The sequence below is a fragment of the Pseudopodoces humilis genome, chromosome 14 (assembly GCF_049639895.1).
Source record: "Pseudopodoces humilis isolate 2021_Gansu_Grassland_sample_001 chromosome 14, ASM4963989v1, whole genome shotgun sequence".
Lineage (NCBI taxonomy): Eukaryota > Metazoa > Chordata > Aves > Passeriformes > Paridae > Pseudopodoces > Pseudopodoces humilis.
In genome coordinates, this window is record NC_142213.1 from 18,808,868 (window position 1) to 18,833,641 (window position 24,774).

Sequence of the window (24,774 nt, forward strand, 5' to 3'; positions counted from 1 at the left end):
CACAGAGGACATTTCTATATCTATACCACACCAAAACTTCTGTACCACCAATAAACTTGGCATCAAGACAGTCTTACAAATTGGGTCTTCATTTATTCCACTTTATTAAAACAATGCTGCTGCTACATTCTATCTTCAGTCATGGGGGAGTGTCAGAAAAACCTGAGCATTGGGGAAATCTGGCAGCTGTATTTAACAAAAGTGAGGATCAACTGGAATTATTACAGTGAATAATTGCAAATATGACAACTGTGAAGAAAAGGTGAAAAAAAGGGAAATGCAGTTTTATCCTCAAATATACTTCAAGTAATTTTTTTTAATACCCTAATAGTTTGCATATTATGTGTGTGTTTAGACTGTAAACTATAACTCTAATTTAAACTTCTTGTTTGGCATGCTTTTGTTATTTGTCTTTTCAAGGATCACTTTTTTCCAGAATTCTACCTTCTTTCCTTTCAACTTTCTGTCTTTCTTTTGTTGTAGATTTATCTGCAGGTATTCTTCATTGAGGTTGTAAGATGGCCATTCAACCAGATCCTCTCCATTAGGATTTCTGTAAGCAAGAGGAAAGACTGAGTGCTCTTTTCAGTCACAGGGGAATTCAGTCACACAAATTAAGACTGAATCAATAAACCAGCCAATTCCCCATGGAGCCAGTGCAAAGCAGCAATATCTGTCATGTATCTCATGGTTCTTACCCATTTCGAGCAAAGTTAGCCCAGTACTTCATTAGAGTTCTGCTGAGGTTCTTCTCTTCCTCTGTAACCTCACCTGGAAGACAAAACACAGACCAGTTACTCTGTGTGGCAGAAATCAAGACATTGCTACTACAGCAGCAGCATTTCTCTGTGAGAATATGCTGTAACAATTTGGCAATTGCAACAGTGACACACCACCAGCAAAACATCACTCATACAGCAAGCATCCAGGGACTCCTCATGAATGACTTCAGCATAATTACCTTACTGTAGAAATCAGGGAATTTGGGAACAAGGAAATAAGGTGATGTGCCTGTAACCTTCCAGGAAAACTGAACAGGACCAAAAAACCCCCCATGTGTTCTGCATCCCAGTACAACTCCAGGAATGGGCTACATGGCAGTGTTTCCTGGATCCCATTCTAGTTTTGTGGGATTGAAATTCTCCCTATTACTCAGAGCATGACTAGGCAAAGATTTCTTCATTCTCAGTACTTCAAGAGTATTTCTTTAAATATAGTTACACATAAGCTCACTCTATCACTAGGTGAAAATTATTTCAGTTCCTGTGTGTTTTTAATTATAAATGCATCTCAATACACTAAAAAAAATGTTTGGTATCTTAAAGACCTTGGTAAACTCAGGCAAAGAGGTCAGCATTTTCTAGCACCAAAGGTACATAAGTAAAAATAAAAATGTAAAATATAAGCAAAAGGAAAAGGCTCTGGTAACAGATTAACAAGGGGCTTTACAACACAGCTGGATTGCTCCAAAGTTCAACGGAGTACAAGGAAATACTTTCACTTATGTAGGCTTTGACCAGACTATGAACTACTGCACAAATGACAAAAATAGAAGCAGAAAAAAATAGTGAATTCACTTAAAATAAGCAGAATTTTTGTGTCTCTGTGAAAATAAGAACTGTTCCTAACATGTTCCATGGGAAAGAAAACACTCCATGCTGAGTATTATTGTCTTAAGCATATGTAATTAAAGAATATTGCTGGATTCATAATGTTCCTTAGGAAGTGGCATCATGTTTCTTAACTGTTCAGTGATTGGAAGATTCTTCATGAATGTAACAATGTGGGATTCTGCCAGAAGGAATTTCCAGAATCCCATGGAAATTTTGGGAATACGCCCTTAATCCTCCCACAGTGGAGTGGTTCCATTTGAATAAATGCTCAAGTATTACTTAAATTGTGAAGCAGAACAGACCTAACCATTAGATCTTCACACAGAAAATGAAACACTGGAATTCTAAGCCCTGCTGTGAACACAACTGGAATCACTTCCTGCAGAAGAAACTAAGTCCCCCATTTTCTGGAGCCTGACAGCCTGTGGGATTTCCTGGAAAGGAGGAGACACTGGCCTAAACTCCTCAGGAAAATAAGAGATCCTGGATTTCTTGCTTCCCAAGCACTCTGTAAGTTTAATTGACCTTTCCTTCAATTTAATTTTCAGCCAAAGATATTTGGCAAATTTATGCACAGTGCTGGGATAATGACAGTGAATTTTCTAGCAAATACCCTATTTGCTGAACTGCTGGCAAGATGTGGAACTTACTGTGCTTCAGAAAGAGCAAACTGTAAAGGAGAGAAGATGGGGAAGACAGTTAAATGCATAAAACCAATTCTGCCAGGGGAAAGAGTTATGGCTTGGTCTCAGTGCCAATATATGCACTTTAATCTGATGAAAATGAAAGGAACACTGAATAGAGAAATGCCAGGGTCACAGGACCAATTCATGAGTGAACGGTGTCTGTTCCTTACTGCGGAGCTGGATGTCCCCAGCCAGAAATGGCCCCCCAAAGACAAAACCAACTTCATCCCCGTGGTCAGCCTTCACATAGTCTGGTTTGCTGTCCCAGTATGCAGTCGGCCGGTGCTGGAATTCAAAGAAGTAGGTGGGAGCTCCAGACTCTGCAAGACAACATTTAGAGAGTTACAGAAGAGATACATAAACTACAGCTGTCATCAGCTGTTTAAAATACTACTTTAAACAAAGCTTTTGTCATGGAGTTACTTTACCTTTAAGAAAGTTTAAGTTGCTGGGATCTGCCTGGCGTCTTTTCTCCTGACCAATTATCGGTCATTGCTGAGAATTGACAGCAGTTTAGGCCATTGAAAAGTGGGATCAACTTGTGAACCCTACCTTAAAGTGTAAAACCAGAGCTTTCTTGGTTCTCTTTGTTTTCCTGGCTGGGAAGGGCGGCAGAGCCCCAGGCTTCCCGTTCCCTGCCCAGGCCATGCGGCCGGGCGGGGACTGGGCTGGGCCCAGTGTCTCCCGGCCGGGGGATGCGGGTCCTGTGGAGGGGGTTTTCTCCGGGCTCCGGCCGGGCCGGGCCGAGCCGATCTCTGGCTCGGCTGCAGGTTTTTTGCTGTGGCTGGATTCACTGGAGACTGCTGAGTGAAGAAGGAGAGAGGGCTCTGGGCCTGCAGCGGGCTGGGCGCGGCGACTGCACTCTCCAGAGCAGCCATGAGGAGCTTTCCATCACAGACGGCTCCAGCTCCTGCACCGGCCGAGGCCACAGAACTACCTACAACAGCCTGGGCAAGATTTTAACTCTTTCATTACCCAGATGAGACTTGCGGATTAATCTTTTTATCCAGACAGAGAAAAGAGAGTGATCAACATGAAAAGAGACTTTATAAACTACTAGTGACAGGAAAGAAAAGAAAAGGTAGAGAATTAAGAAGATGCTTTAATTAAGCTGAAATATCTTTCTGTTAAAACTATGGAAATGGACAATAAGGTCTTGAAAACACTCCTTTAATTCATGACAGTAAATAGGGAGGAATAGAGTGTTCAAAGTGTAAATTTTGAGTAAAAAGTAGAGTAATTATGGCACAGTGAAGTGCTGGAAGATTTGAAGCCTTGAGAGGCAATGAGAAAACTGTTTTCTGGTGAAGCTCACGGAAACAGATGAAGAAGACTTTTTGCCTTTGAATAACTTATCCTTAAAAATCCCATCCCTAGACTCATGGCCCATACACACTTGGGATGTGAAAATGGGAGGAGTGGGCTCTAATAACAGCAGCTCTGGGCAGCTAACATTAGAGCAATGGAAAACTATAAGAAAAATAGTTTTTCTTGTGAGAAACTCCATAAATTAACAGGAAGAAACTTCTGTTTCTCTATAAAGACTGGTGAAAAGACTGTAGCAAGAATTGGGACTGTTTTAACCATCAAAGTTCCAAAGGTTTTGTCTCTTTTGTCATGTGAACAAGGGAATAGTGGGTAGACAGGGGATGAAAAGGTTTTTCTGGAAGTTTATTCTGGTGTTCTTATTGTAGTTTGTCAATAAACTTTCTTTTTTTTCCCTTTTAAGTTTTATGCCTATTTTGCTCTTGTTCTAATCCATATCTCACAGCAAGAAATAAGTAATTTTCTTAGTTATTGGTTTAAAACCACGACAGCTTTACACTGGGCATATTTCTAGTGTAATTGTAACATTCAAATATGTACTTTTAATGCAAAATTAAGAATTCAGCACTTACACTAAAAAAATTGGAAGAGCCACCCTAACAAAACTTGCAGAACACAAAAAATCAAACTATTTCCGCTTTTGAGTATCTTGTCTACACCTAAACACCACAAAATTTACAGACCACAGAGCTGCTGACTTCCCAAGTAGCCATGAGCCAAAGGACAAAGGTTGCTTTGATATATTTAAAGTTTTAAGCCTGCATACTTCAGCTATCAAACATTTACCTGTGGTAAATATACATGTGGTATCATGCTCTGCTCTCAGTGTATTGTGATTATGAGCACAGTGCAGGACACTTATACAGAGAGAAGGGACTACACACAACCCTGCAGACCTGTATCATTCCTCATGTTCCCAGTGGGAATCTCAAGAAGGGTTGCCTACATATGACAGGATTTGTGTCTGCATCATTGGATCCAGCCTGCAGTAGGAGGTTTGAGTGTCCCACTGCTGTTGATCAGCTTACCCCTGTGATAATTCAGTGCTTTAATGGCTGGCATGACAATTGCCATGTCCCCCAGCAGGTCCAGGAATCGGTCTCGTAGCTCTGCAGGGTCCTCTGTGTCTCCCAGATATTCATCTATGATCATGGGCAGAAAATCAGAGGGTACATCCTAAGAGACAAGAAACAAATAGCCAATCAAACACTGTCTGAATTAGCAGCTAAAATTGACATATTTTAAACTTCAGAGATTCTGCAAAGGCACAAATGTCCAGGACAGGTGATGGGAAACAAAACTTATTCATGCTTTTTGTGGGCAAAAAATACCAAACAAATCAACCACCTCAGGTCAAATTTGCACCAGATTTATATAGGTTATAAGACATTATACATGTAATTTATATACATGAAATATATGTAGATCCATAGAATAAATGTAGATCCAGCAACTTCTCCTGACACTATCTTTGGCTTCTGTTTTCTTCAGGAAAACAGAGATGGGAATCACAAAAGTAAATTCTCAGTCCTTGGAAGTTTTATGGATCATTTTACAAGAGGACAAGACCAATGGGATCTCCAAGCAGTGTGAGTTTTCAGGGTTAGAATTTGCTGCGTGAAAGATACATCTCAAAACTCAGAGTGCAAAGTAACTACTTTAAAAGTTACATTTAATGTAAACATACTGAAAAATACACATTGAAATTCCCTAAGCAGGAGATTAGCCATGAGATACCTTAACATTAGGGATATTATTACAGTAATCCCACAAATACATAAGATAAAAGTATTGATTGAGGTCTGGAATGAAAAAAACATTTTCCCAAATCCCAGCTCAATCCTATTTCTGTAATTCCATACACCCAGGTCCTGTCAACTTTGCTGGGACCCTCCCCAAAGCATAACATCACCTCAGCCCTCAGTAACACTCTCACTCAAGCTGTGAGACCCAAATCTGTAACATACATGAAAAAGGAAATTCACTTCTCAAATTAGATTAGTGCAGCAGTACTTACGATCATTGGTAGAAAAACCTCTACAGTTGAGGCAATTGATTTTCTATCTCCTATTTCCCTCAAACTTTTCATTTTTGATGTCTGTACAGAGAAAAAAAAGCAATGTTATTAGCACCATCCAATGTCTCCATTACTTTAAACACTGGAACTACATTATTCTATTAATTCTTATTACTGGTGTTTATTTTTGAAGCATCATGTATGCAAAAGTGCTGCTCAACGCAGCAACTGTCTTGAAAAGATTGTATTTACTGCAGTAAATGTTGCCTTGATGAAAGTTTCTACATAAACCACTCATAATATAAAGTTTATCCTTAAATCAACATTAATAAACTTATAAGACTAGAAGACATGAGGGCAGAGTTGAAGCAAGAAGCTGCTTCTGTCACAGGCTTATTTTCATTCTATTGGGGAGATCTTAAAAATCACTGGCAGTCTGTCTCTAGTCCAACTGTTTGAGCCCTTTGAAGTAAGGATAATGCAGTGTTCCTCCTCTTTTACAGCATAACATAAAACAACTCTTCTGTCTGCAAAATTAATTCAGATTTCACTTTGCATTGTTCTTCTGGGACTTACAACCAGCTCCCAGTGACAGCTGCTTCATAGATTCAGAACAAATGCTTTGTACTACAGAAAGGAACCTGAATATTTAGGTACTAAAATAAAGGGAGAGGAAAGAGAGAGGAAACAAATCAATCTCCTGCAGTTTTTGTGCACTGGGAGAATTTGCTCCTGTTTTGGAGTTACCCATTGTGTTCCCATGAGAAAGGAGAATGTCGCCTCACTCTACCCCAGGTGAGAAATGAAAGCTCTTCCTGCAGGGTGGTAATGACACCCAGGGGAAGCTGGTCTAGCTGATCAGTGGCACATTTTTAAGCACACTATGTATCAACGCTGACTACTGAGCCTTGTAGGGGAAAGGATTTGCTTTATTTGTCTTTCAGTAGTAAGTCCTTGATTGTTGCATTCTTTTTCCTCTCTCTGCCTGGATGAGGGATTAAGATTTTAGGATAAGAAAACACGGTACAAAATTGATGTTCCAACTGATGTGTCCATGTAGGATGAAGCCTCTCTCACCCTCTTGTGACCCAGTGGTTCTGGGTCACTGCAGAGCCATGATGCAAGCAAAGTTTACCTTGTAAGTATTTCCAGCAATGCAAAGACTTGTCCTATCACTTAACACAAACATTAAAAATACATAAAAAAGAAAGAATATACATTACAATACCGATCTAATATTCCAGCCAAATTCATTATTGGTGACTCCTATCATTAATGGGACTGCATTGAATTCTTTTCCAGCCAGTATCTCTTCAGGTGGCTTATGAAGAAACACTCCATCCAAAACCAAGGGTAGAAATGAGATTTCCTGAAGGAAGAGAAAAAACCCAATCAAATTAGTTGTTAATAGTATTTCCAATTTTTCCTTCAAATCGTGTAAGATGTCCACATTAAATGTCCTAAGTGCAAAAAAGAGCTTTAAGAAGTTCAAGTATCTACAGCCACTGTAACATAAATTTAGTTTAGCACAGGAGTATAAAATGCAGGCCTGGCTGGGTCAAGGTGTAGAGGAATGTAATGAGTTCCTGATCCTGTGCTGTTCTGACATTAAAACACAGGGATGCTCAAACCTTGCTCACAACTTCACAGGTGCTGTGACGTGGTCAAAACTTCCAGAAAGAAATTACATGTGAAATTATTTCAACATAGGGAGTGTATTTTGACAAAAGATAAGAAAAATCAACTTTGGAATGGATCATCAATGAACTCTGATCAGAGGCTGAGCTAAACTTTTGCAAGTGAGCCATTAAAAAGCTCAGTTGCCATGAAGTCTCACTGACCTTGCTCTTAAGGACTATGTGCTCTGCTTCCTGCTTCCTCAAGCAGCTCAGCAGGGAGAGGGAACTGCTCGTCTCACACTTGAAGATACTGGCAATTTTCTGAAAATTATCAACAAAGACAGGCACTGTTATAAAATCATTAGACACACTGCTATTAACAGCTTGATTTAGTGGCAGATTTAGGTGAGACTGGTAGATCTTGGAGTATTTTATTTTACTGTAAATGCTACAGTTTGATCACAAAGTGAAATCATTCTGGTATACTTCTCCTTCTTGCTTTATTTCCATTCACTGCTTTTCAAACTTTGCTGTAGAGATAATACAAGCTTGTAGCATAAACCCCACAAGAAAAGAAAATTCAGAAACATTTACATTATTACTATCTGCCATTACAAGAGAAGATATTAAAAGGCACTTAGAGAAGGTGATTTTATTTTAGGGTTTTTTGTTTGTTTTATGTTTAATTAATTTACCTCACAAAAAGGCCCACCCTAAAAGACTGTAGGTCAATAAAAAAACAATTTTTTTTCCTAGATTCTTGTTAAACTTTCCATAATAAATGCCACAGTTACTGTATAGAGTACACTAGGTATGAAAATGGACATTTGCCTAGCTTAGTGTGTGTGTGACTGAAAATACCTTTGTCAGCCCACAGCTGTTATAATCATACAGCTGTACAATCTGTCAGACTGAAATTAAACAGGTTTGCTGCAACAATTAACTGGATCAACTTTGTTGCACACTATGCAATGAGATTTTCCCCTTTTCTCTTTTAAACAAATTATCACATAGAAGTAGCCTATTTTAGGCTATAAAGACTTAAAATGCAAAAAAAAAAAAAAATGAGCTTACCTCAAGATCTGTTGAAAGATGTAAATCTTTACTGGGGGGAATTAGAACTCCACTCTCTGATATTGCTTTATGAAAGAGACCCTTAGATAAAGGAGAGAGCACCTGCCAAAAGGGATGAAAAAATATTTATTCTGCATTAACATCCTTACCACATAACTTTGTGCTAGTTATTGTCGATTCCACCCTTGGATTCAGTTGGGTATTATACATCTTTATTTGCTAAATCTCCAGATTTAGCCCAATGTGCTGTTAAACTTACTGTCAAAAACCAGACTAAGCATGAAATGTTGTCTTAATTGAGCATTTGAAGATTTTTATTTTTATCTACTATATACCTACATGTGCAAAAACAAAGCAAGATCCTGCAGATATCCCAAAGAGAGTGACAGATGCTGGGTCTCCACCAAAGTGCTCAATATTTCCTTGGACCCAGCGAAGAGCTGCGACTTGATCCAGGTACGCCCAGTTCCCGCGGGCGTGCTCGTCACCAGTACTGAAAGGAAAGCAGCAGAGCCACTCCTCAGGAACAGTGACAACACCACAACAAAGGCAATCTCAGCCATCTGTGCTTTGTGCAAAGTGACCTACAGCCCTCACAGTCACACCTCCGCCCCTGACTCCCCTCCACTCTCTGCTCACCCCTGCACAGCTGGATCCCTGGCCTTTACCTGAGTTTTGGCTTTACACACCAGAGGATGGAAAGGCCAGAACAAACATCCTGTCCAGCACCAAACACGCCCAGCTATGATCTGATAGCAGGCTGCAATCACACAACCATGCAGATGGAATGTACAGACATTTCTTGCTGTTCTGAAGTCCTGATGTCAGTGAATTATGTACATTTAAACCACTGCAACAGTGGGAAGCTAATATAGACATTCAGCAGATTTAGCAAACAGAACTACCCATGCTTTAAACATGACAGCAAGTAGTTTTTACAAAGTAAAATAGGTGCTCTTACTTAAAGAATCCAAGGAGTCCCAGTCTGTACTGAATTATTACCACCACAACATTCTCATAGGCTGACAGTGCAGAGCCATCATACCGAGCAGCACCACCAAATATAAAATTGCCTCCATGGATCCACACCATTACCTTGGAAACAAAAGGGTGAGACACAGCTTTATGCACTGGTTTGCAGATTTCACTTGGAAAACATCAGAGAATTAGGAACACCAAATCACCAAATTTCAGACTGGTGGACTTCGAATTTTACATGCTAATATTATTTCTGCTTGTGCAGCATCACCTTTTCAAAAGCATTTAAGTCCCTTAGGAGCAATCATTACTTGCAAGCTTTATAAAACACAAGTTTATTCAGTGGTTTACATACAGGTAACTTGTCCTTCTTGCTTGAGCCAGCAGGGCTGTAAACACTGAGATACAAACAGTCCTCAGAAGTCTGGAATGCAAGGTGCTTTTCTTTATAGTTTTTTTCAGCTGTTTTCAACATGGACAGATCTTGAGGACAGCTTCACAAAAACAAACAAACAAAGCAATGAACAAAAAAACCCCAAACAAACAAACAAAACACCCACAAAACAACAACAAACAAACAGAACAAAACACACAGTCATTAGTACTAAACCTGCAATAGCATCAATGTAACAATGGTAGAGAAAATACACTTATTTTGCCCCTGGCTGAATCCCCACAGGATACTTGAATTTTGTGTTATCTATAATCAGTGAGAGGTGCAGCCTGTAAAAGCACATCCCCACATCTGCACCAGAAATACTCCAGTACTGGCAGTGCCTCCACTACCAAATATAAATTCCTCAGCAAAAACAGGTCAATAAACCAAAACTGCACCCCAATAAACACAACTCTGACCAGCATGGGTAGGTTCTATTTACAAATTAACAGCTCTCACAGTGGTGGGTAAGAAGTTGCATCTCTCAGACCAGTCCAGGGCTCAGGTGGTTCAGGTGGGGAAAACCTCAAGGATCCAAGAGGGGCTTTTGCAAAAGGAATTCCAAGGAAAACATTTACAAGCTTGTCTGTCCCCTTCACATTTTCCTGTGTTCCTCTGAGCTGGCCGAGTGCAATAGTCACTTCTGGCTCAGCACCACTCTGTCCTAAGTAACACAAAAGGTAAAAAAAATAAAATAAATTGCATCTTCATAATTATCATACAGACTTTTCTATTAAGTATTTTTAACTGATTGTTTAATTTAGAACACTTCAGCTTATTCCTTTCAATTTTGTTCAGTTTTCATTTTGCTTTGGTGCAGTGACAGATACCCCCTGTCAAACCCTCCTGTCAGTGACACCTGGAGCCAGGTAGGGTAGAGTTTAGTCACTGTTCAAGAGCAAATTCCAGAGCAAACAGCAAAAACATTAACATTTCCTAAATTTATCATTCAGCAAGATCTTAAAAATATTTTGTTTAGAGAATTCTGAAATGTTGCTGCTTTCAACCTTTTAAAAAAGACAGAAAGCTTTATTTTTATTAAATCATCTCAAAACCAGTTTCATCTCACAAAACCCGTAATTTTTGCATCATGAAAGCATTTTTGCAGATTGGTAACCAAAGCATAAGAGATTTACCGCCTTTGAAAAAATCATTGGAACTTGTTGGTGCGGTGGCTTCCCCAGCTGGAACATGAAGAGATTGCACACTCTCTCACCTTCTGCCCCGCACACGAGGAACGCCACGCTACAAAACAAGGCACAAAGCAACGCGACCAGGCTCGCCGGAGACATTTTCAGCCCCGATCGGGCTCCCGGTGACTCTCTCCGGTTTTATGCGGAACAGAAGGGGACAAAGGTCCCAGCAAGGGCATTCGGAGCGCGGCTGAATTGCGAGTGTGAATTGCAGCGTGGAACGCTTCCAGAGCGATAAATACAGGCCGGAGAGCCGGGACACGGCTCCTCACAGCCGGGACACGGCCCCTCACAGCCCGGGACACGGCCCCTCACAGCCCGGGACACGGCCCCTCACAGCCCGGGACACGGCCCCTCACAGCCCGGGACACGGCCCCTCACAGCCCGGGACACGGCCCCTCACAGCCCGGGACACGGCCCCTCACAGCCCGGGACACGGCCCCACGGAGCCCGGGACACGGCCCCACACAGCCGGGACACGGCCCCTCACAGCCGGGACACGGCCCCTCACAGCCCGGGACACGGCTCCTCACAGCCGGGACACGGCCCCTCACAGCCGGGACACGGCCCCTCACAGCCCGGGACACGGCCCCTCACAGCCCGGGACACGGCTCCTCACGCCACCCCCTCGCGTTTCCTGCTCCCGGCACCGGCCCAGCACCGCCAGCCCCAATCCGCAGTTCGTTCATCTGCTGTCAGTACCAGTGGCACAGAAAACAGAGCAAGTCTGAACAGACTCCAGAGTTTAAACACTATAAAGTTCTTAAAACCCCCCTTAAATCAACAAAAATCTCACCAGAACACCTCCGCAAATAAAAACAAGTAACAATCCCTCCCAAAAAAAACCACCGGGACTAGAGATTACAAATAAAAAAATGACATTAACTAGAAACTAACAATAAAAAAAGAAGATAAGCAAATCAAAGTAGTTAATTCTTGCCTTAATCCCCTTTTAGAGGGGTGTACGAAGCCAGAGTATGTCATCGCTGTATTCTATCACTCCAGTTTAAATTTGCGTGGGTTTTTTTGTTTGATTTTTCAAACTAGGGAACAGAAGAGATAAACAACTTTAACCGGAGCATCCTCGGCAGCACCTGGTCCAGCCCCGAGGCCCCTGGCGGACACCGCGGCGCCAACTCCATTCACTTCCAGCCTGGTGCTGCAGCCGATGGGGGCTCGGGGGAAGCCCGAAGCCCAAGCCCCGAAGCCCGACGCCCAAGGCCCGCAGCCCGAAGCCCCGTAGCCGCTGCCGCCCTCGGGAGGAGCCCGAGGAACCGGGCCCGGATCCGCCCCCGCCCAGGGCCCCGCGCGGTGCGGCGCCGATCGCGATCCGGGCTGGTTCCGGTCCGGGCTGGTTCCGGTGTGCGCGGTTCCGGTCCGGGCTGGTTCCTGTCCGGGCTGGTTCCGGTGCCGCCATGGTGGGCCCGGGCCCGGCGCCGCTGGAGAACGCGAACCCCCTCATCTACCGCCGCTCCGGGGGGCGCCCCGTGACGGCCCGTGAGGAGGACGATGAGCTGCCCGACGCCATCGACGATCGGGAGATTTTCGATATCCTGCGGGAGCGGCGGACAGGGCCGGGCCGGGCCGGGCGGGGCAGGGATGGGCCGGGCAGGGCCGGGCAGGGCAGGGATGGGCCGGGCAGAGGCACTTTCCTTAACCCGCACATCTGATCCGCTCCATCAATGACCCCGAGCACCCGCTCACCCTGGAGGAGCTGAACGTCGTCGAGCAAGTGCGAGTGAAAGTGAGATCCCGTGCTGCCTCAGCCCCCCGATAACTAATTGCTTTTTTATAATATTTAAATATATTTATAGTAGCGCCTAAACACAGTCCTGAAAAATGTCACTGAGCACATGTCTGTCAGTTGCCTCGGGGCGGTTTGGGCTGGAGCAGGGGCTGTGTTTCCCCATCGCAGGTGAGCGATGCCGAGAGCACGGTGTCGGTGGAGTTCACCCCCACCATCCCACACTGCAGCATGGCCACCCTCATCGGCCTCTCCATCAAGGTCAAACTGCTCCGCTCTCTGCCCGAGAGATTCAAGGTGAGGAATCAAATCACTGGGTGAAGCAGAAGATTGTATTTGGAAATTTTGTTTTAAAAAAAGAAAAAAAAAGTGCTAACTGGCTTGCAGTGAAAGATAACTGGAGCTTTTTTGATTTTTTGTGTGAGGGAGACTGCAGGAAGCAGAGAGGGCAGTGGGCTGAAATATCAGTGCCCAGTTGTGGTTGTGGGGCTGTTTTTATGGGCCCAGGGGGTTCTGAGGGGAATCACTGCAGTGCTCTGGGCCATGGCAGGAGGAGAGGTCTCACCCTTGTCTCAAGCAGACTTAAGCACATGCAAATGCAGAGTACTCTGTAACTTTAGGCTTTTAATCTGTTTTATAGAACAAAATAAAAGTTATGTAGAGTAACTAATATAGTCATGTAGAATAACTGATAGTGGCAAGAACATCCTCTCTCCCTTCGTTTTGTTCCTATCTTGTTTTTATTTGTTTGAACTTTGCCTTCCAGTGATTTGTTGAACTCATCTCCTGTTTCTTTTGTGCTGCTGTTTCAGCTGGATGTTCATATAACGCCAGGAACACATGTCTCTGAGCATGCAGGTAAGGCTTTTAGTCCTCTCTTGTGTGGTCTTTATATTTGTTTTATCTTGAAGATTAGCGAGGAGAGCAATTCCCACAGCTGCAGAACAGCTGCTCAGTGTCTGGGACTTGTTCCCATTCTGGGGGATGTTCCAGAACAAGAACATGGAATGTCACTTAGATCGTCCTGTAGTGTTCTTTAAGCATCTCCTCAGGCAACCTGTGCTCTCAGTCAGTCACTCATTTGTCTGAGCACTCAGAAAAGGGGAGGGAAATGGGTTTTTCTCATTACACCTCCAGAGCAGCTCCCTGCTGCTGAATCACAGCCAGCTCCCTGCAAAACTGTGATGACAGAGAGCCTCTGCCTTGAGACAGCAGCTCTGGGGTGCACTTGGCATCCTCAGAGCTGCAGCACCATGGCAACTGTCATTATGTGGCTCGACGTGAAGACATCGAGTCCCAGTCCTGACTTGTGGGTTTTTTCCTGCACAGTTAACAAACAGCTCGCTGATAAAGAACGTGTGGCAGCTGCTTTGGAAAACTCTCACCTGCTGGAAGTGGTGAATCAGTGTTTGTCTGCTCGGTCATGATTGCCTGGTGAGGAAATCATTGGTATTCTGATCTATTAAACTTATTTTGTATATAAGTGGTGATGTTACAATTTACATAAACCTATGAGCAAAATAAAGTCATCTTGAGGAAATGTTTTCTTGCTCTTTCAAAAATACTATGTGGGGAGTTAGCTTACAAACAGCTATAAAAATATAATGAAAATTGGCTTTTTAATTGTATGAGTCGTTGCATAGGTACAATTTTACATAAAAAATATTTCTTGTTTTTAAGTGGTTTCTCACTACTAAAAATAAGTTATAAGCTGCATTTTAGAAGTGGATTTTGCACACTGGACTTCACAAATACACCATGAGAACTTGTAGTTAAAATCTTTACATTCCTGTGACAGTTTCAGACTGCTAAGACAGTTTCACTTTCAGACATCAGCAGTTGTATGAACTGGTTGTGTGCAAATTGGAGGACATTTTAACAGTAACTGTCCACACTTCCAAATCATGTGTCTGGTTTTAATTCTCTTACCTTAGATTAGCCAGAATATGGAGGGCTCTTTAGACCTGTGTAAAACACTATTTGTTTTTAATTCCTACTCCATTATGGTAGGAAATAGAGTATCCTTGAAGGAGGTTTTATTTGTGCACCTGCAATACAGCAGTCATTACCAATTCTCAGTAGGAACAGCCCAGCAGGCTCTGCTGAAAGACTGTCCTGGCAGTGTTTGACAGCTAAAGGACAAGTTTTGCTCTAAATGCCTTGAGATTTAATGCTAAAACCCAGCCTATGCTTCTGGTTTGGGAACTGTGGCATTCACTAAACTGTTGTGTCTTTGGCAGACAATTCATTAGGAATTAATTTGAATTTTTGTAAAAGATGTCTCTAGTCCTGGACCACATGGAAAAATAACAACCTGTTGAGAAATCCTGGTGGGTCCTTTGGTGCATGCACCAATGTTGCCTTCTTTGCCATCAGTTATCTGGAAAATAAGAAATACACTTTCTGAAAATACAGGTTGTGCACATCAGTGTGATGGGAGTGCTTTGTACTCCAGTAGCATTTTCTCTGGGAGGGTCTCAGATGCTGTTTGAAAAGGGTGAAGTTTATGGACATTGTGTAAATCTCAGCCTAGCAGTCCAGTCCAGTGCTCCAAGTGTGACATCTAGAGTCACACACCAAAGCAAGAGAGACACAAAGCCAGACCTTCCCATTTCAGAGCTGAGCCTCCCTGTCTGCACAGGGCTACAGAAAGCCAACTCTGCAGCAGCCTCAGCCTGTGGCTCAGCATCCTTTGAATGGGCAGCACTGCTGGGATGTATGAATGAAACTGCAAATAAAGACAGTATTTATGTAATATTAATATTGGGCAGGGAACAGAATGACCCAGCTTTCCTCTGCCTCTCTTGTTGAATCACTGAACTGATTAGTTCTGACATTGCCAACATTTGCACCACAGATGAAACTCCAGCCATGGTAATGCATGCAGGCAGCTCTTGGGCACCACGCTTGGTTGGTTTATTTTGTTTTCTGGTTTTTGGTGGCTTTTTAAAAATAAAATAAATATTGCCCCCATATTTTGGGGAAGAAAGAAATTCAAGTATGTGCCAGGGGGAAAACAGGAGAATGGCTGAGCTTCCAACAGATTGCTTCAACCTGCACTCCAAACAGAGAAGGGATCAGTAAATGGTGCTTTGCTCTGCTTGGCTTTCACCACTCCATAATAGTTGTCTTAAATAATTTATTGGAATGTTGGCACTTGCCTCCTGAAGCACAGCAGCCCTGGGGATGCACTTTGTACCATTTACCTTCTCAGAGAAGCAACTGAATGTGTTTGATGGTTTACATTTCTAGTTAATAGTTGGGGAATGACTTTTCAGTAAGGGGAATCTGCTGTGGGTTTTCAAAAGAAGAGGTCTGACTTCTGCTATTTAGGGATGGAGAATCTGATTACTTTAGGTCTGGTGTGTTTTAAGTGTATTTAGGATAGAAACAACCACAGTGACTTTGCTGAAGGCCCCAGGCCCTCCTGTCCAGGCTCCTTCAGTTCTGTACTTGCTGATGTTTCTCACCAGTTTTCACCAGTTCTGGTAAAAACCTTCCATCCTGCTTTTGATGATCATTAGCTGGTTCCTTTTGTATGGAGACAAAATGGGAGAAGAAAACACTTAATTTGTTAGAAATATTTCTTTTCAGATGCTTTTTATTCCAAAACGCCACCCCTAAATTTAGCCTCTGGAATGCTTTGTAATAGGACACATTCCATGAGAAACTGTGACCCTTTGGAGCAGCTGTGTTGAATACAAACAGCCTTATTCAAGTCCAGGAAAAATGCCAGGAGCAGACATCTGCTTCACATTCCTGAGCTCTGGGCAGAGTCTTCCAGGGGTGGCTGGATGGCATTCCCCACTCCCAGTGTGCAGGCAGGAGCTCCCAGGGCAGCTGGATGGCATTACTCATTCCATGTGCTCCCAGGGCAGCTGGATGGCATTACTCATTCCATGTGCTCCCAGGGCAGCTGGATGGCATTCCCCACTCCCAGGACAGCTGGATGGCATTCCCCACTCCCAGGGCAGCTGGATGGCATTCCCCACTCCCAGGACAGTGTCTCTAGAGTGTTTCAGCCCACAGCAGCACCTTGGGGTGGGGCAGGATTCCCCCACTGCTCCCACAGTGTCCCTGCTGCTGGTCCCAACCTCTGAACTCTGCAGCCCCTGCATGTCTCAGGTTCAGCAGTGGCAGAGAAGCAGCTTTGTATCCAAAGATGCAGCTGAACTGTCCGTGGAAGAGCTTCACCCTTGCATGGCATCATTTCTCATGGCCCTGGGGTGGAGCAGCATGTGCCACACACTGTAAATGTTAATTAATAAAAGCTATTTCAGTATTCTGGCCATGCTCAAGGGTGCTGTGTCTGCATCAATAGAGGGCTTTGATAAAGATCTCCCTCTGGAGCTTTGATTTATAAACTCTGTGTTTTACAATTTATTTTTTTTTTTTCTATAGCTGTTAAAAGCATTTCTCTTTGGTCTGTCAGGCAGAGAATTGGACCACTTTCCCTTCCTTTACCAAATGTGCTGTTTGGCTTAAATACAGACTGAGGAAGTGGCAGAGTGAGTGTTTTTTCATAGGCAAAAGAAAAGTTCATAGTAAAATCTCTCTGATGTTACTAAGTAACAGCAAAGAGTACCAAAGTAGGGAAAATTGAGGTGTGTTTAAGTTTGCTGGTCTCAGCCATTTGCCAGCAACATTTAATAATAGCACATAAAACTTTCATTCCACAAAATGCTAAAAATACAGGACATTTTTATAAGATGCACAAATAGCAGAGAGCCCTCATTTTGTCCAACACACTTCAGTAGCTGCAGAACACATTCTGTCACACTCTGATCTCTTTACCTCTTATCATCAACTCATTTATTATTTTATGTCCTACCTCTAGACAGCTTTTGCATCCTGCCACACACAGGTTATCTCCATTCCTTAACTTTTCTTTTGTGGACCTGAGGATCAGCACTGTCTGCAGTGATAAAAATCTCCTGGTTCTTTGGATGGGTGAATCCCTGCTCTCCCAGTTTCATTCCACCACTGCTCAGGGTCTCTTTCCAGCTGTCTCATCAGTTTTTTGCCTTGCAGCACCTCATGGCAGCACTTGCACACTTCTGACAGCGAGGTTCTTGAACAGGAACTAAGGCAGGCCCTGGTTCCTGAGCTTCCAGAGCAGGATAGGAGGGAGAGAATAGGCCAGAAGTTATTTTCCACTAAATCTGTGGAAAAAATATGACCGGGGAATGAGGAGCAGCTGCTGCCAGGTACCTTTGAGAAGAGAGAGAGAGAGACATGGCAGGGATGTGCCACACCTCCCTGTGCTGCCACTGCCCTCACACAGAGCTTCTCCTTTGCTGGAGGCTTTGTCCTTCCGATCCCATCACCTCATGCTAACACCTCCCTGCCCTCTGCTTTCCTCCTTCCCTTCGAGCTGCCTGCCTGGAGGGGAGGTTCCCTCGAGGTGTGGGGTCTGCAGCCCCAGCCTGGCCCCTGTGCCTCCTGTGCCACATCCCGGAGCGCCCCGTGCTGCTGCAGGGTGTTTCTGCCCTGCTGCATGTGGGTCACACAGAGCAGGAGGATCAGGACAACCCCTGTCCCCAAAAACCCCGTGTTTGAAGCTGACAAAGAGCTCTGACCCACTGGCCAGCTCCAGGTGCAGTGGCCAAAGGGTTTGGGCACAGCTGTGTCCCTGCTGAGCCGAGCAGGACCCAGAGAGGCATCGCTGCCAAACTCTTCTGGAGCTGATCCTCCCCGTTATTGTGGTGTAACTTGGAGATGATGGTTTATCAAAGCACTTTTATCTCTAATCTACCCAAATTAGTTTCATCTAGCTTCCCATCAGATGTGCCACACCTGGCTTTGTCTGAAGTGACCTCAGGAGGTTGTCAGGAGCTTTCTTAACCCTGGGATCCCTGGTAGTTTGATTTCTTCACTTTGCTGATGGGAGAGCTGGCACATGCTCTGCCTAAGGGTTATGAAGGTATCTAAGCAGCAAAATACTTTTTATTTCCCCTGCAAAGTGACAAATAAATCATCCACACAATCTGAAATGCTTGCAGAGAAAAGCAAATAATGCCAACAGATTCCATTATTTTCCCCTAGCAGTTTTAATACAACAAAATTAGTTTTTATTACTGAAAATCAGAAAATTGTTTCACTAACACTGCAGACAACTTTAAAAAAAAAAAAACAACAATTGTTTTTTAGGCAGAAAGAAAATAATTAGGACTGAGTCAGATAAATTGTTTCTCTTCAAATTTGTACTGACTTATTTTCATCACAACACATTTATGCACTGGGTTTTTTAAAACACAAGTCAACATTGTAAAGACCCTGTCAAATTCTACTTTAGTAATGCTTCTTACTAATGACAAAATTGACTAGGAGCCTGAAACAGGAGCTATTATTTAAAAAATTTCTTCCCCTTTCCACTTACCATTTTGGGTCTGATCCTGAAAACTTTAACCTTTAACTGAGGTCATACTCTGGATTATATTTTTAGCATAGAAGTGATGAAATTTTGTCACATTTATCTTTGTAAGGACAATATTGGGCCATTCCTAGTAAAACAAGAGAGTGAATTTATTTTTTCAAACAAAAAGTAAACATTGTATCAGCTTTAATATCAGTCATACCTGCCTTCCTTTAAGTGCATATGTCATTTGGGTGCACACAGTTCAGCTCATCTGTATTTTAAGCACTTGGCTGCACAGGAGAAGTACTTACGCAGTTACCAAGTCACACAATTAACTGGTTTGCTCCATTTTATGGCTGAATAAATAAACACTGCAGCTTATATGCAAATTCTGTACACATCAGGTAATGCATCGTATTAGATTAGCCCTTGTGACATATTCTGCTAATCCTTAAAACTGCAGGAATTTTGTTGGGAGCGTTAAGAAGCCGGTGCACCTTCCTCTGACATTCTGCTGCCCTGGGGGGGTTCAGCATCTTAAAAGCCGCTCGAGTTTTTCCCTGGCTACAAGGGAATTGTGGCTTCTCTCCCGGCCCAGCGGGCAACCCCCGCTTCGGCAGGGCGGGCGAGACACGAACCGCGCCTTGGTGCGGCTCTGCCCACAGCTCTGGAACACACAAATAAAACAAGAAGCCGAGGAGAGGAAAGACGGGAGAGCTGCCAAGGCTGTGATGTGATGGCCCCGATCGGCCGCAGGCAGGGCTGGAGCGGGAGCCCCGCACGGAGCCCGGCCCGGCACAGCCAGCGCAGCTCGGGATGCTCCGGCCGGGATTTGTGGCGCTTCCCGCAGCGCCCCGGGCCAGCCCCGCCCGCAAACACCGCTCACAGCACCGAGCAGGGAAACACTGCCAGCCCGGAGCACGGAATGCGGGGAAATGGGAACCCCACCGAGGGGAAATGGAATCCCCGGGGCACCCGGCAGGTGGAGAACAGGGAATGTGGGGAAATGGGAACAGGGAGGAGTTCCCGGGATGGGTTCCCGGGCGGGCCCCCGGCAGATGGAGCTGCGCTCTCAGCGGGAGCGGGGAGCGGCTCCCGCAGCGCAGGGACAGCCCAGGTATGGACACTGCCCCGGGTATGGACACTGCCCAGGTATGGACACTGCCCCGGGTATGGACACTGCCCAGGTATGGACACTGAATGGACATGGACACTGCCCCGGGTATGGACACTGCCCAGGTATGGACACTGCCCCGGGTATGGACACTGCCCAGGTATGGACACTGCCCCGGGTATGGACACTGAATGGACATGGACACTGCCCAGGTATGGACACTGCCCAGGTATGGACACTGCCCCGGGTATGGACACTGCCCAGGTATGGACACTGAATGGACATGGACACTGCCCAGGTATGGGCACTGCCCAGGTATGGACACTGAATGGACATGGACACTGCCCAGGTATGGGCACTGCCCAGGTATGGGCACTGCCCAGGTATGGACACTGAATGGACATGGACACTGCCCAGGTATGGACACTGCCCAGGTATGGGCACTGCCCAGGTATGGACACTGAATGGACATGGACACTGCCCAGGTATGGACATTGCCCCGGGTATGGACACTGCCCAGGTATGGGCACTGCCCAGGTATGGACACTGCCCAGGTATGGACACTGCCCGGGTATGGACACTGCCCAGGTATGGACACTGCCCAGGTATGGACACTGCCCGGGTATGGACACTGCCCAGGTATGGACACTGCCCAGGTATGGACACTGCCCAGATATGGACACTGACTGGACATGGACACTGACCGGACACAGACACTGACTGGACACTGACTGGACATGGACACTGACCGGACACAGACACTGAATGGACACTGAATGGACATGGACACTGCCCAGGTATGGACACTGACTGGACACTGACTGGACATGGACACTGACCAGACACCTCTGCCTGCCCCTTTGCCAGGCTCATCATCCTCACCCCGGGCTCCAAGGCAGGATCCTGCTGGATCATATCTGGCACCTGACCGAATCCCTTCACGAGCAAAATATCAGTGTACACCATCCACAGCAGCTCTGTCCCTACAAAGAGTGATGGACTGTTCATACACAGGATGTCTTTCCCATTCATAAAACCTTTTTTTTTTTTTTTTTTAAGCTGACACAGTTTCAGCTGAACTGAGATACAATTTATCTCAGCTGACTTGGTAATTACTGAAGCATTCCACTTTAATCTGGGTGATGGTTAATGAAATCTGCAATAAAATCGTTTGTGGCTTTAGTCTTTGTAGAAAAACCTCACAAATATGTAACAGATACGGAGAAATAAATAGGAATGGTATAGAATGCATTGTTATTTTCTGTCACAGCTAATCAAGGGAAGCCTATACATCAACGTGGCTTGATGGTGCCAGGATGACAGACTCATTTCTCCAATGAACCATTTTCTTCTTATATGGCAAAAAAGCACTGCATCTGTATGAGATCATCTAGAAAAATCCTCCTTCCTGAAAAATACTATATTCTTTTTTGTTGCCTAGCTACATGCTGCTGTTACCTTAGAAGGCTGTAGATTCATCTGAATGATTCTGGTGGAGCTGGTGTGCTTGAACAGAGGAGTGATGCAAATTTATAACCCTTGTAAAGATATGAAAGAAAGGGGTGAGTGTGAAAGAAAGGCTTTGCAGCAAAGCAATTTGCTGTGTATTTCATATTCTTTTATGACATTACTTGTTGAATAAAGTACATTTCACCCCACAGCCCAGGTATATGAGCAGGCAGTGACTGACACACATGCTCGATGTTTTTAATGTGAGAGTCTGATGCCAAGGAAACATTTGCTTGGTTCACATTAATTGCTGCTGTGAGTAAGTGTAGAGGAGGGAAAAGAATGCTAAGGCTTGATTCTGATCTCATTCCCAAAACTGTGACATGGAAAAATGCCATGGAAAGCAACCAGCGTGCTGAATTCCATTAGCACCAGGGAATGGGATGATCACCGAGTCTTTCACTGAAAATAAGTAGCTTTGATGACTTGGGAAATGAAGGGCCTAAAGCCCAAAGGTTTACACTGTAATGAGCCCATCAAAAAAACCTCTGACTGGAAACTCCTCATGCATGAGACATGCAGAGATTGAGAGCTGAGCAATAACTCCCTGTCACTGTCCCAGCCTGATCAGCAGCTCAGGGTGCCCAGAGGTGAAATCCTCACTGAAGACTCCAGCATTCTGCTATTCCCTCAAAGTGGGGATTTACCTCTGGGAAGATGAACAGGGAAATAAAGTTATTTCTTACCTGCTTCACTGTAACTGCTTTGGGTGTAGGATGTCCTTGATACACATCAGGATTTTGCAGTTTTTGTCTTTAGGACTGACAGATTTTAGCACTGGAGTTTTGATTCAGATTTATCTAGTTAGGGCTGGCTTTCAAATTAAGATTGTCATTTGCTTTCACAAGATAACATTTTTCAAGTCTATTGCCTATAAACCCCCTTATATAAGGAACACACTTCATACCATTCTCTTATCTCAGTCTAGGCTCGTACTTGTTCTCTGTATTTAATTATGAGCCTAAATGCTGACCATTTTATATTTTTGGAGAGAGAGTGGTGGATAATGAAGCATATTATGGTTATAATAATGACATAATTTCTCAAGAATAGAATCAAGAAAAAAATTGATAATTTAAAATGGAAAAAAAAATAAAGGATAATTATATTCATTCTAGTATAACTCTACAATTAGAATTTTGAAGGTTTTTACCAGAAAGTCTTGTATAGCAGCAGAGGCAAAGCAGGAAATGTGACATTCAAAAGAAGCAGAGATTCCTTTTACTGCTATGATGCAAATATGGAATTTGCCAAACTCTGTACATTCCAACAGGACAAATTCTGAGTTTCTCCTGGAAGAAATGATAACATCTCTCACATCCAAATTCCCACACACTTTGCATGGGTGATTCCACTCACCACAGGAAAAGACACCATAAATTCTGCACTGGCTTATAAAGAAGTACAAAGCTTTTCCAATTCAAATTCTTGTCTCCCCTGTGACTGTGAGTTTTTGTCCCTGCTTCAAGGTTTCATTTATTGAAATGTAAGGAAAATGGAGTTTCTCCACAAGGGAGGCAAGAACAAGCTTTGGCACCTAAAGCAGCAGCTCTGTTTGATTCTGTCCCCACTGGTCCCCACCAGGAGCCTCACGTAATGTGCAGTGATTCTCAGCCTTGGAAATGCACATTTGGACACAGAACTGAAGGCACCTGTGTACAAAAAAGCTACATTAAACATTCCTTGTCCTTTTTTTCTTACCTGGTACACAGAAGAGGGCAGCACAGCAGAAGTTTCCCTTTATATTGCCATAAGCACTTGAAGCTGTTTCTGTGCTGTGTCCTTCCCTCAGCAGTGCATCCACGTGGCTCTGGAAGCCTCTTGGGTGTTTCCTCTGAGGGTCACAGGGCTGCTCCCACTATGGCTTTTCAATCCAGGGAGACTTTTTCTTCTTCACCTCTCATTTTCATGGAAATATCTGCATTTCCATGAAATACATTTCCATGAATATCTACATTATGACAACTCTATCAGATTTTCAGAGCTGCTAACAGGCAACTTTTGAAGACTCTGTCCCACAGGTGTATGGAGAAATGAGTTCTGTGGGTTAGCAAGGGTGGCTTTAGGCTGTTTTCTACACAATTTCCTGCCTATCAAATGCTAATGTCCTCAATAAAATAGAAGTAGGTCTGCAGAAATGTTACTCAGTGCTCAGCTGACAGCATAAACAGATGATAAAAATTCTTGGGATTAAGAAAGAAAGCAGAGAGCCTCAGCATCCACAGTGAAAGTCTACAGGAACATGTTGAATAATCCATGCTTCTAATCTGTACTTTTTGTCCCCTAATGTCTAAAAAGATGTATTAGTTAAGATAGAGAAGGGCAAGCAGGGATTCATGTTTATACATGGACTGAGGAACTCCAGGTTCCAAAGCCACAAGAGAAAACTCCTGCAGAGAGCTGTAAAACCACTGCATGTGTGAAGGAGACATGAGGGAAATCTTATTTTCTGCTTCACCATACAGTAAATGGGGGTGGTACAGGGTGTTGAAAATCAAGGTGTGTTAAAAACCAGTTTGAAAAATAGGCAGAAAAATCCTACATCAAGAGCCTCTGGTGGCTGCGTGTGTGGAGTTTTAATTGTGTTTATCATGTTCTTACTGTCCATTCTTCTTTAGATATCTGCTACAGACAGCTGCTGGAAACTGGCTGTAAGTTGTGTCTGACCCAGGATGGCTTCTTTAATTTGTTATTGTAAATAGATTCACTCCTCTTGCCAAGGGCTATTGCTGGTAAAAAATAAATCTTCCCTTCTCAGTTTGCTTCCTTAGCACTACGTAATGCTTAGTAAGACACACAGCCACTTACTTTGCCCACTCCCTAAACCAACTGTCAGTAAATTCAGAAACCTTTTCATGGTCTCTGAATTCCAAATATTTCTCGTGAAGGGGCTGTGAAATCCCCACCAAGGAGAATACATCCTGCAGGAATTGTAAGGGGATATTTAGCGTTCCAGTCAAGGAGGGATGATGTATGTCACACACATCGGCTGCGACAGGTTTAATTCTGAAATAGAGGAATTAGTGGTGATTAAAGAAAACAATTATGGCAATATCTTAGGTCATGTTCTGCTTTTACTCTGAACTTGAAATGTAATAGGGGCAAAC

The 24,774-nt window shown here is 43.8% G+C and overlaps 2 protein-coding genes across 4 annotated transcripts; one reads left to right on the forward strand and one right to left on the reverse strand.

The window, feature by feature from the left end:
• Positions 1-87: 87 nt before the first annotated feature.
• On the reverse strand, positions 88-12,159 carry LOC102111003 (carboxylesterase 5A). Of its 3 annotated transcripts, none has more exons than XM_088062158.1 (13): positions 11,883-12,159; positions 10,209-10,413; positions 9,669-9,807; positions 9,297-9,430; positions 8,675-8,828; positions 8,336-8,437; positions 7,484-7,582; positions 6,871-7,011; positions 5,643-5,723; positions 4,654-4,801; positions 2,470-2,619; positions 699-771; positions 88-553 (listed from the first exon to the last, which is right to left on the reverse strand). In XM_088062158.1, exons 3-13 carry the CDS (start codon positions 9,786-9,788, stop codon positions 364-366), a joined length of 1,392 nt encoding a protein of 463 aa, XP_087918284.1. In that variant the 5' UTR covers positions 9,789-9,807; positions 10,209-10,413; positions 11,883-12,159; the 3' UTR covers positions 88-363. The 3 variants fall into 3 exon arrangements, with proteins under 3 accessions (XP_087918284.1, XP_005533962.2, XP_087918285.1); XM_005533905.3 differs by lacking the exon at positions 11,883-12,159 and adding an exon at positions 10,966-11,302; XM_088062159.1 differs by lacking the exon at positions 11,883-12,159 and adding an exon at positions 10,886-10,974.
• A 150-nt stretch (positions 12,160-12,309) lies between these two features.
• Positions 12,310-14,217, forward strand: CIAO2B (cytosolic iron-sulfur assembly component 2B). Its single transcript, XM_005533904.2, has 5 exons — positions 12,310-12,490; positions 12,607-12,686; positions 12,858-12,983; positions 13,499-13,544; positions 14,016-14,217. Exons 1-5 carry the CDS (start codon positions 12,358-12,360, stop codon positions 14,111-14,113), a joined length of 483 nt encoding a protein of 160 aa, XP_005533961.2. The 5' UTR covers positions 12,310-12,357; the 3' UTR covers positions 14,114-14,217.
• The last annotated feature ends 10,557 nt before the right edge of the window (positions 14,218-24,774 follow it).

Coding starts and splice junctions, on each gene's coding strand:
- CIAO2B (XM_005533904.2), top strand. CDS start 12,358: ATGGTGGGCCCGGGCCCGGCGCCGCTGGAGAACGCGAACCCCCTCATC. Junction 12,491..12,606: donor CGACGATCGGGAGATTTTCG/ATATCCTGCGGG, acceptor CTTAACCCGCAC/ATCTGATCCGCTCCATCAAT. Junction 12,984..13,498: donor CTCTGCCCGAGAGATTCAAG/GTGAGGAATCAA, acceptor CTGCTGTTTCAG/CTGGATGTTCATATAACGCC.
- LOC102111003 (XM_005533905.3), bottom strand. CDS start 11,041: ATGTCTCCGGCGAGCCTGGTCGCGTTGCTTTGTGCCTTGTTTTGTAGC. Junction 8,438..8,674: donor CTTGCTTTGTTTTTGCACAT/GTAGGTATATAG, acceptor CCCTTTTGGCAG/GTGCTCTCTCCTTTATCTAA. Junction 7,583..8,335: donor ATCTTTCAACAGATCTTGAG/GTAAGCTCATTT, acceptor GATAATTTTCAG/AAAATTGCCAGTATCTTCAA.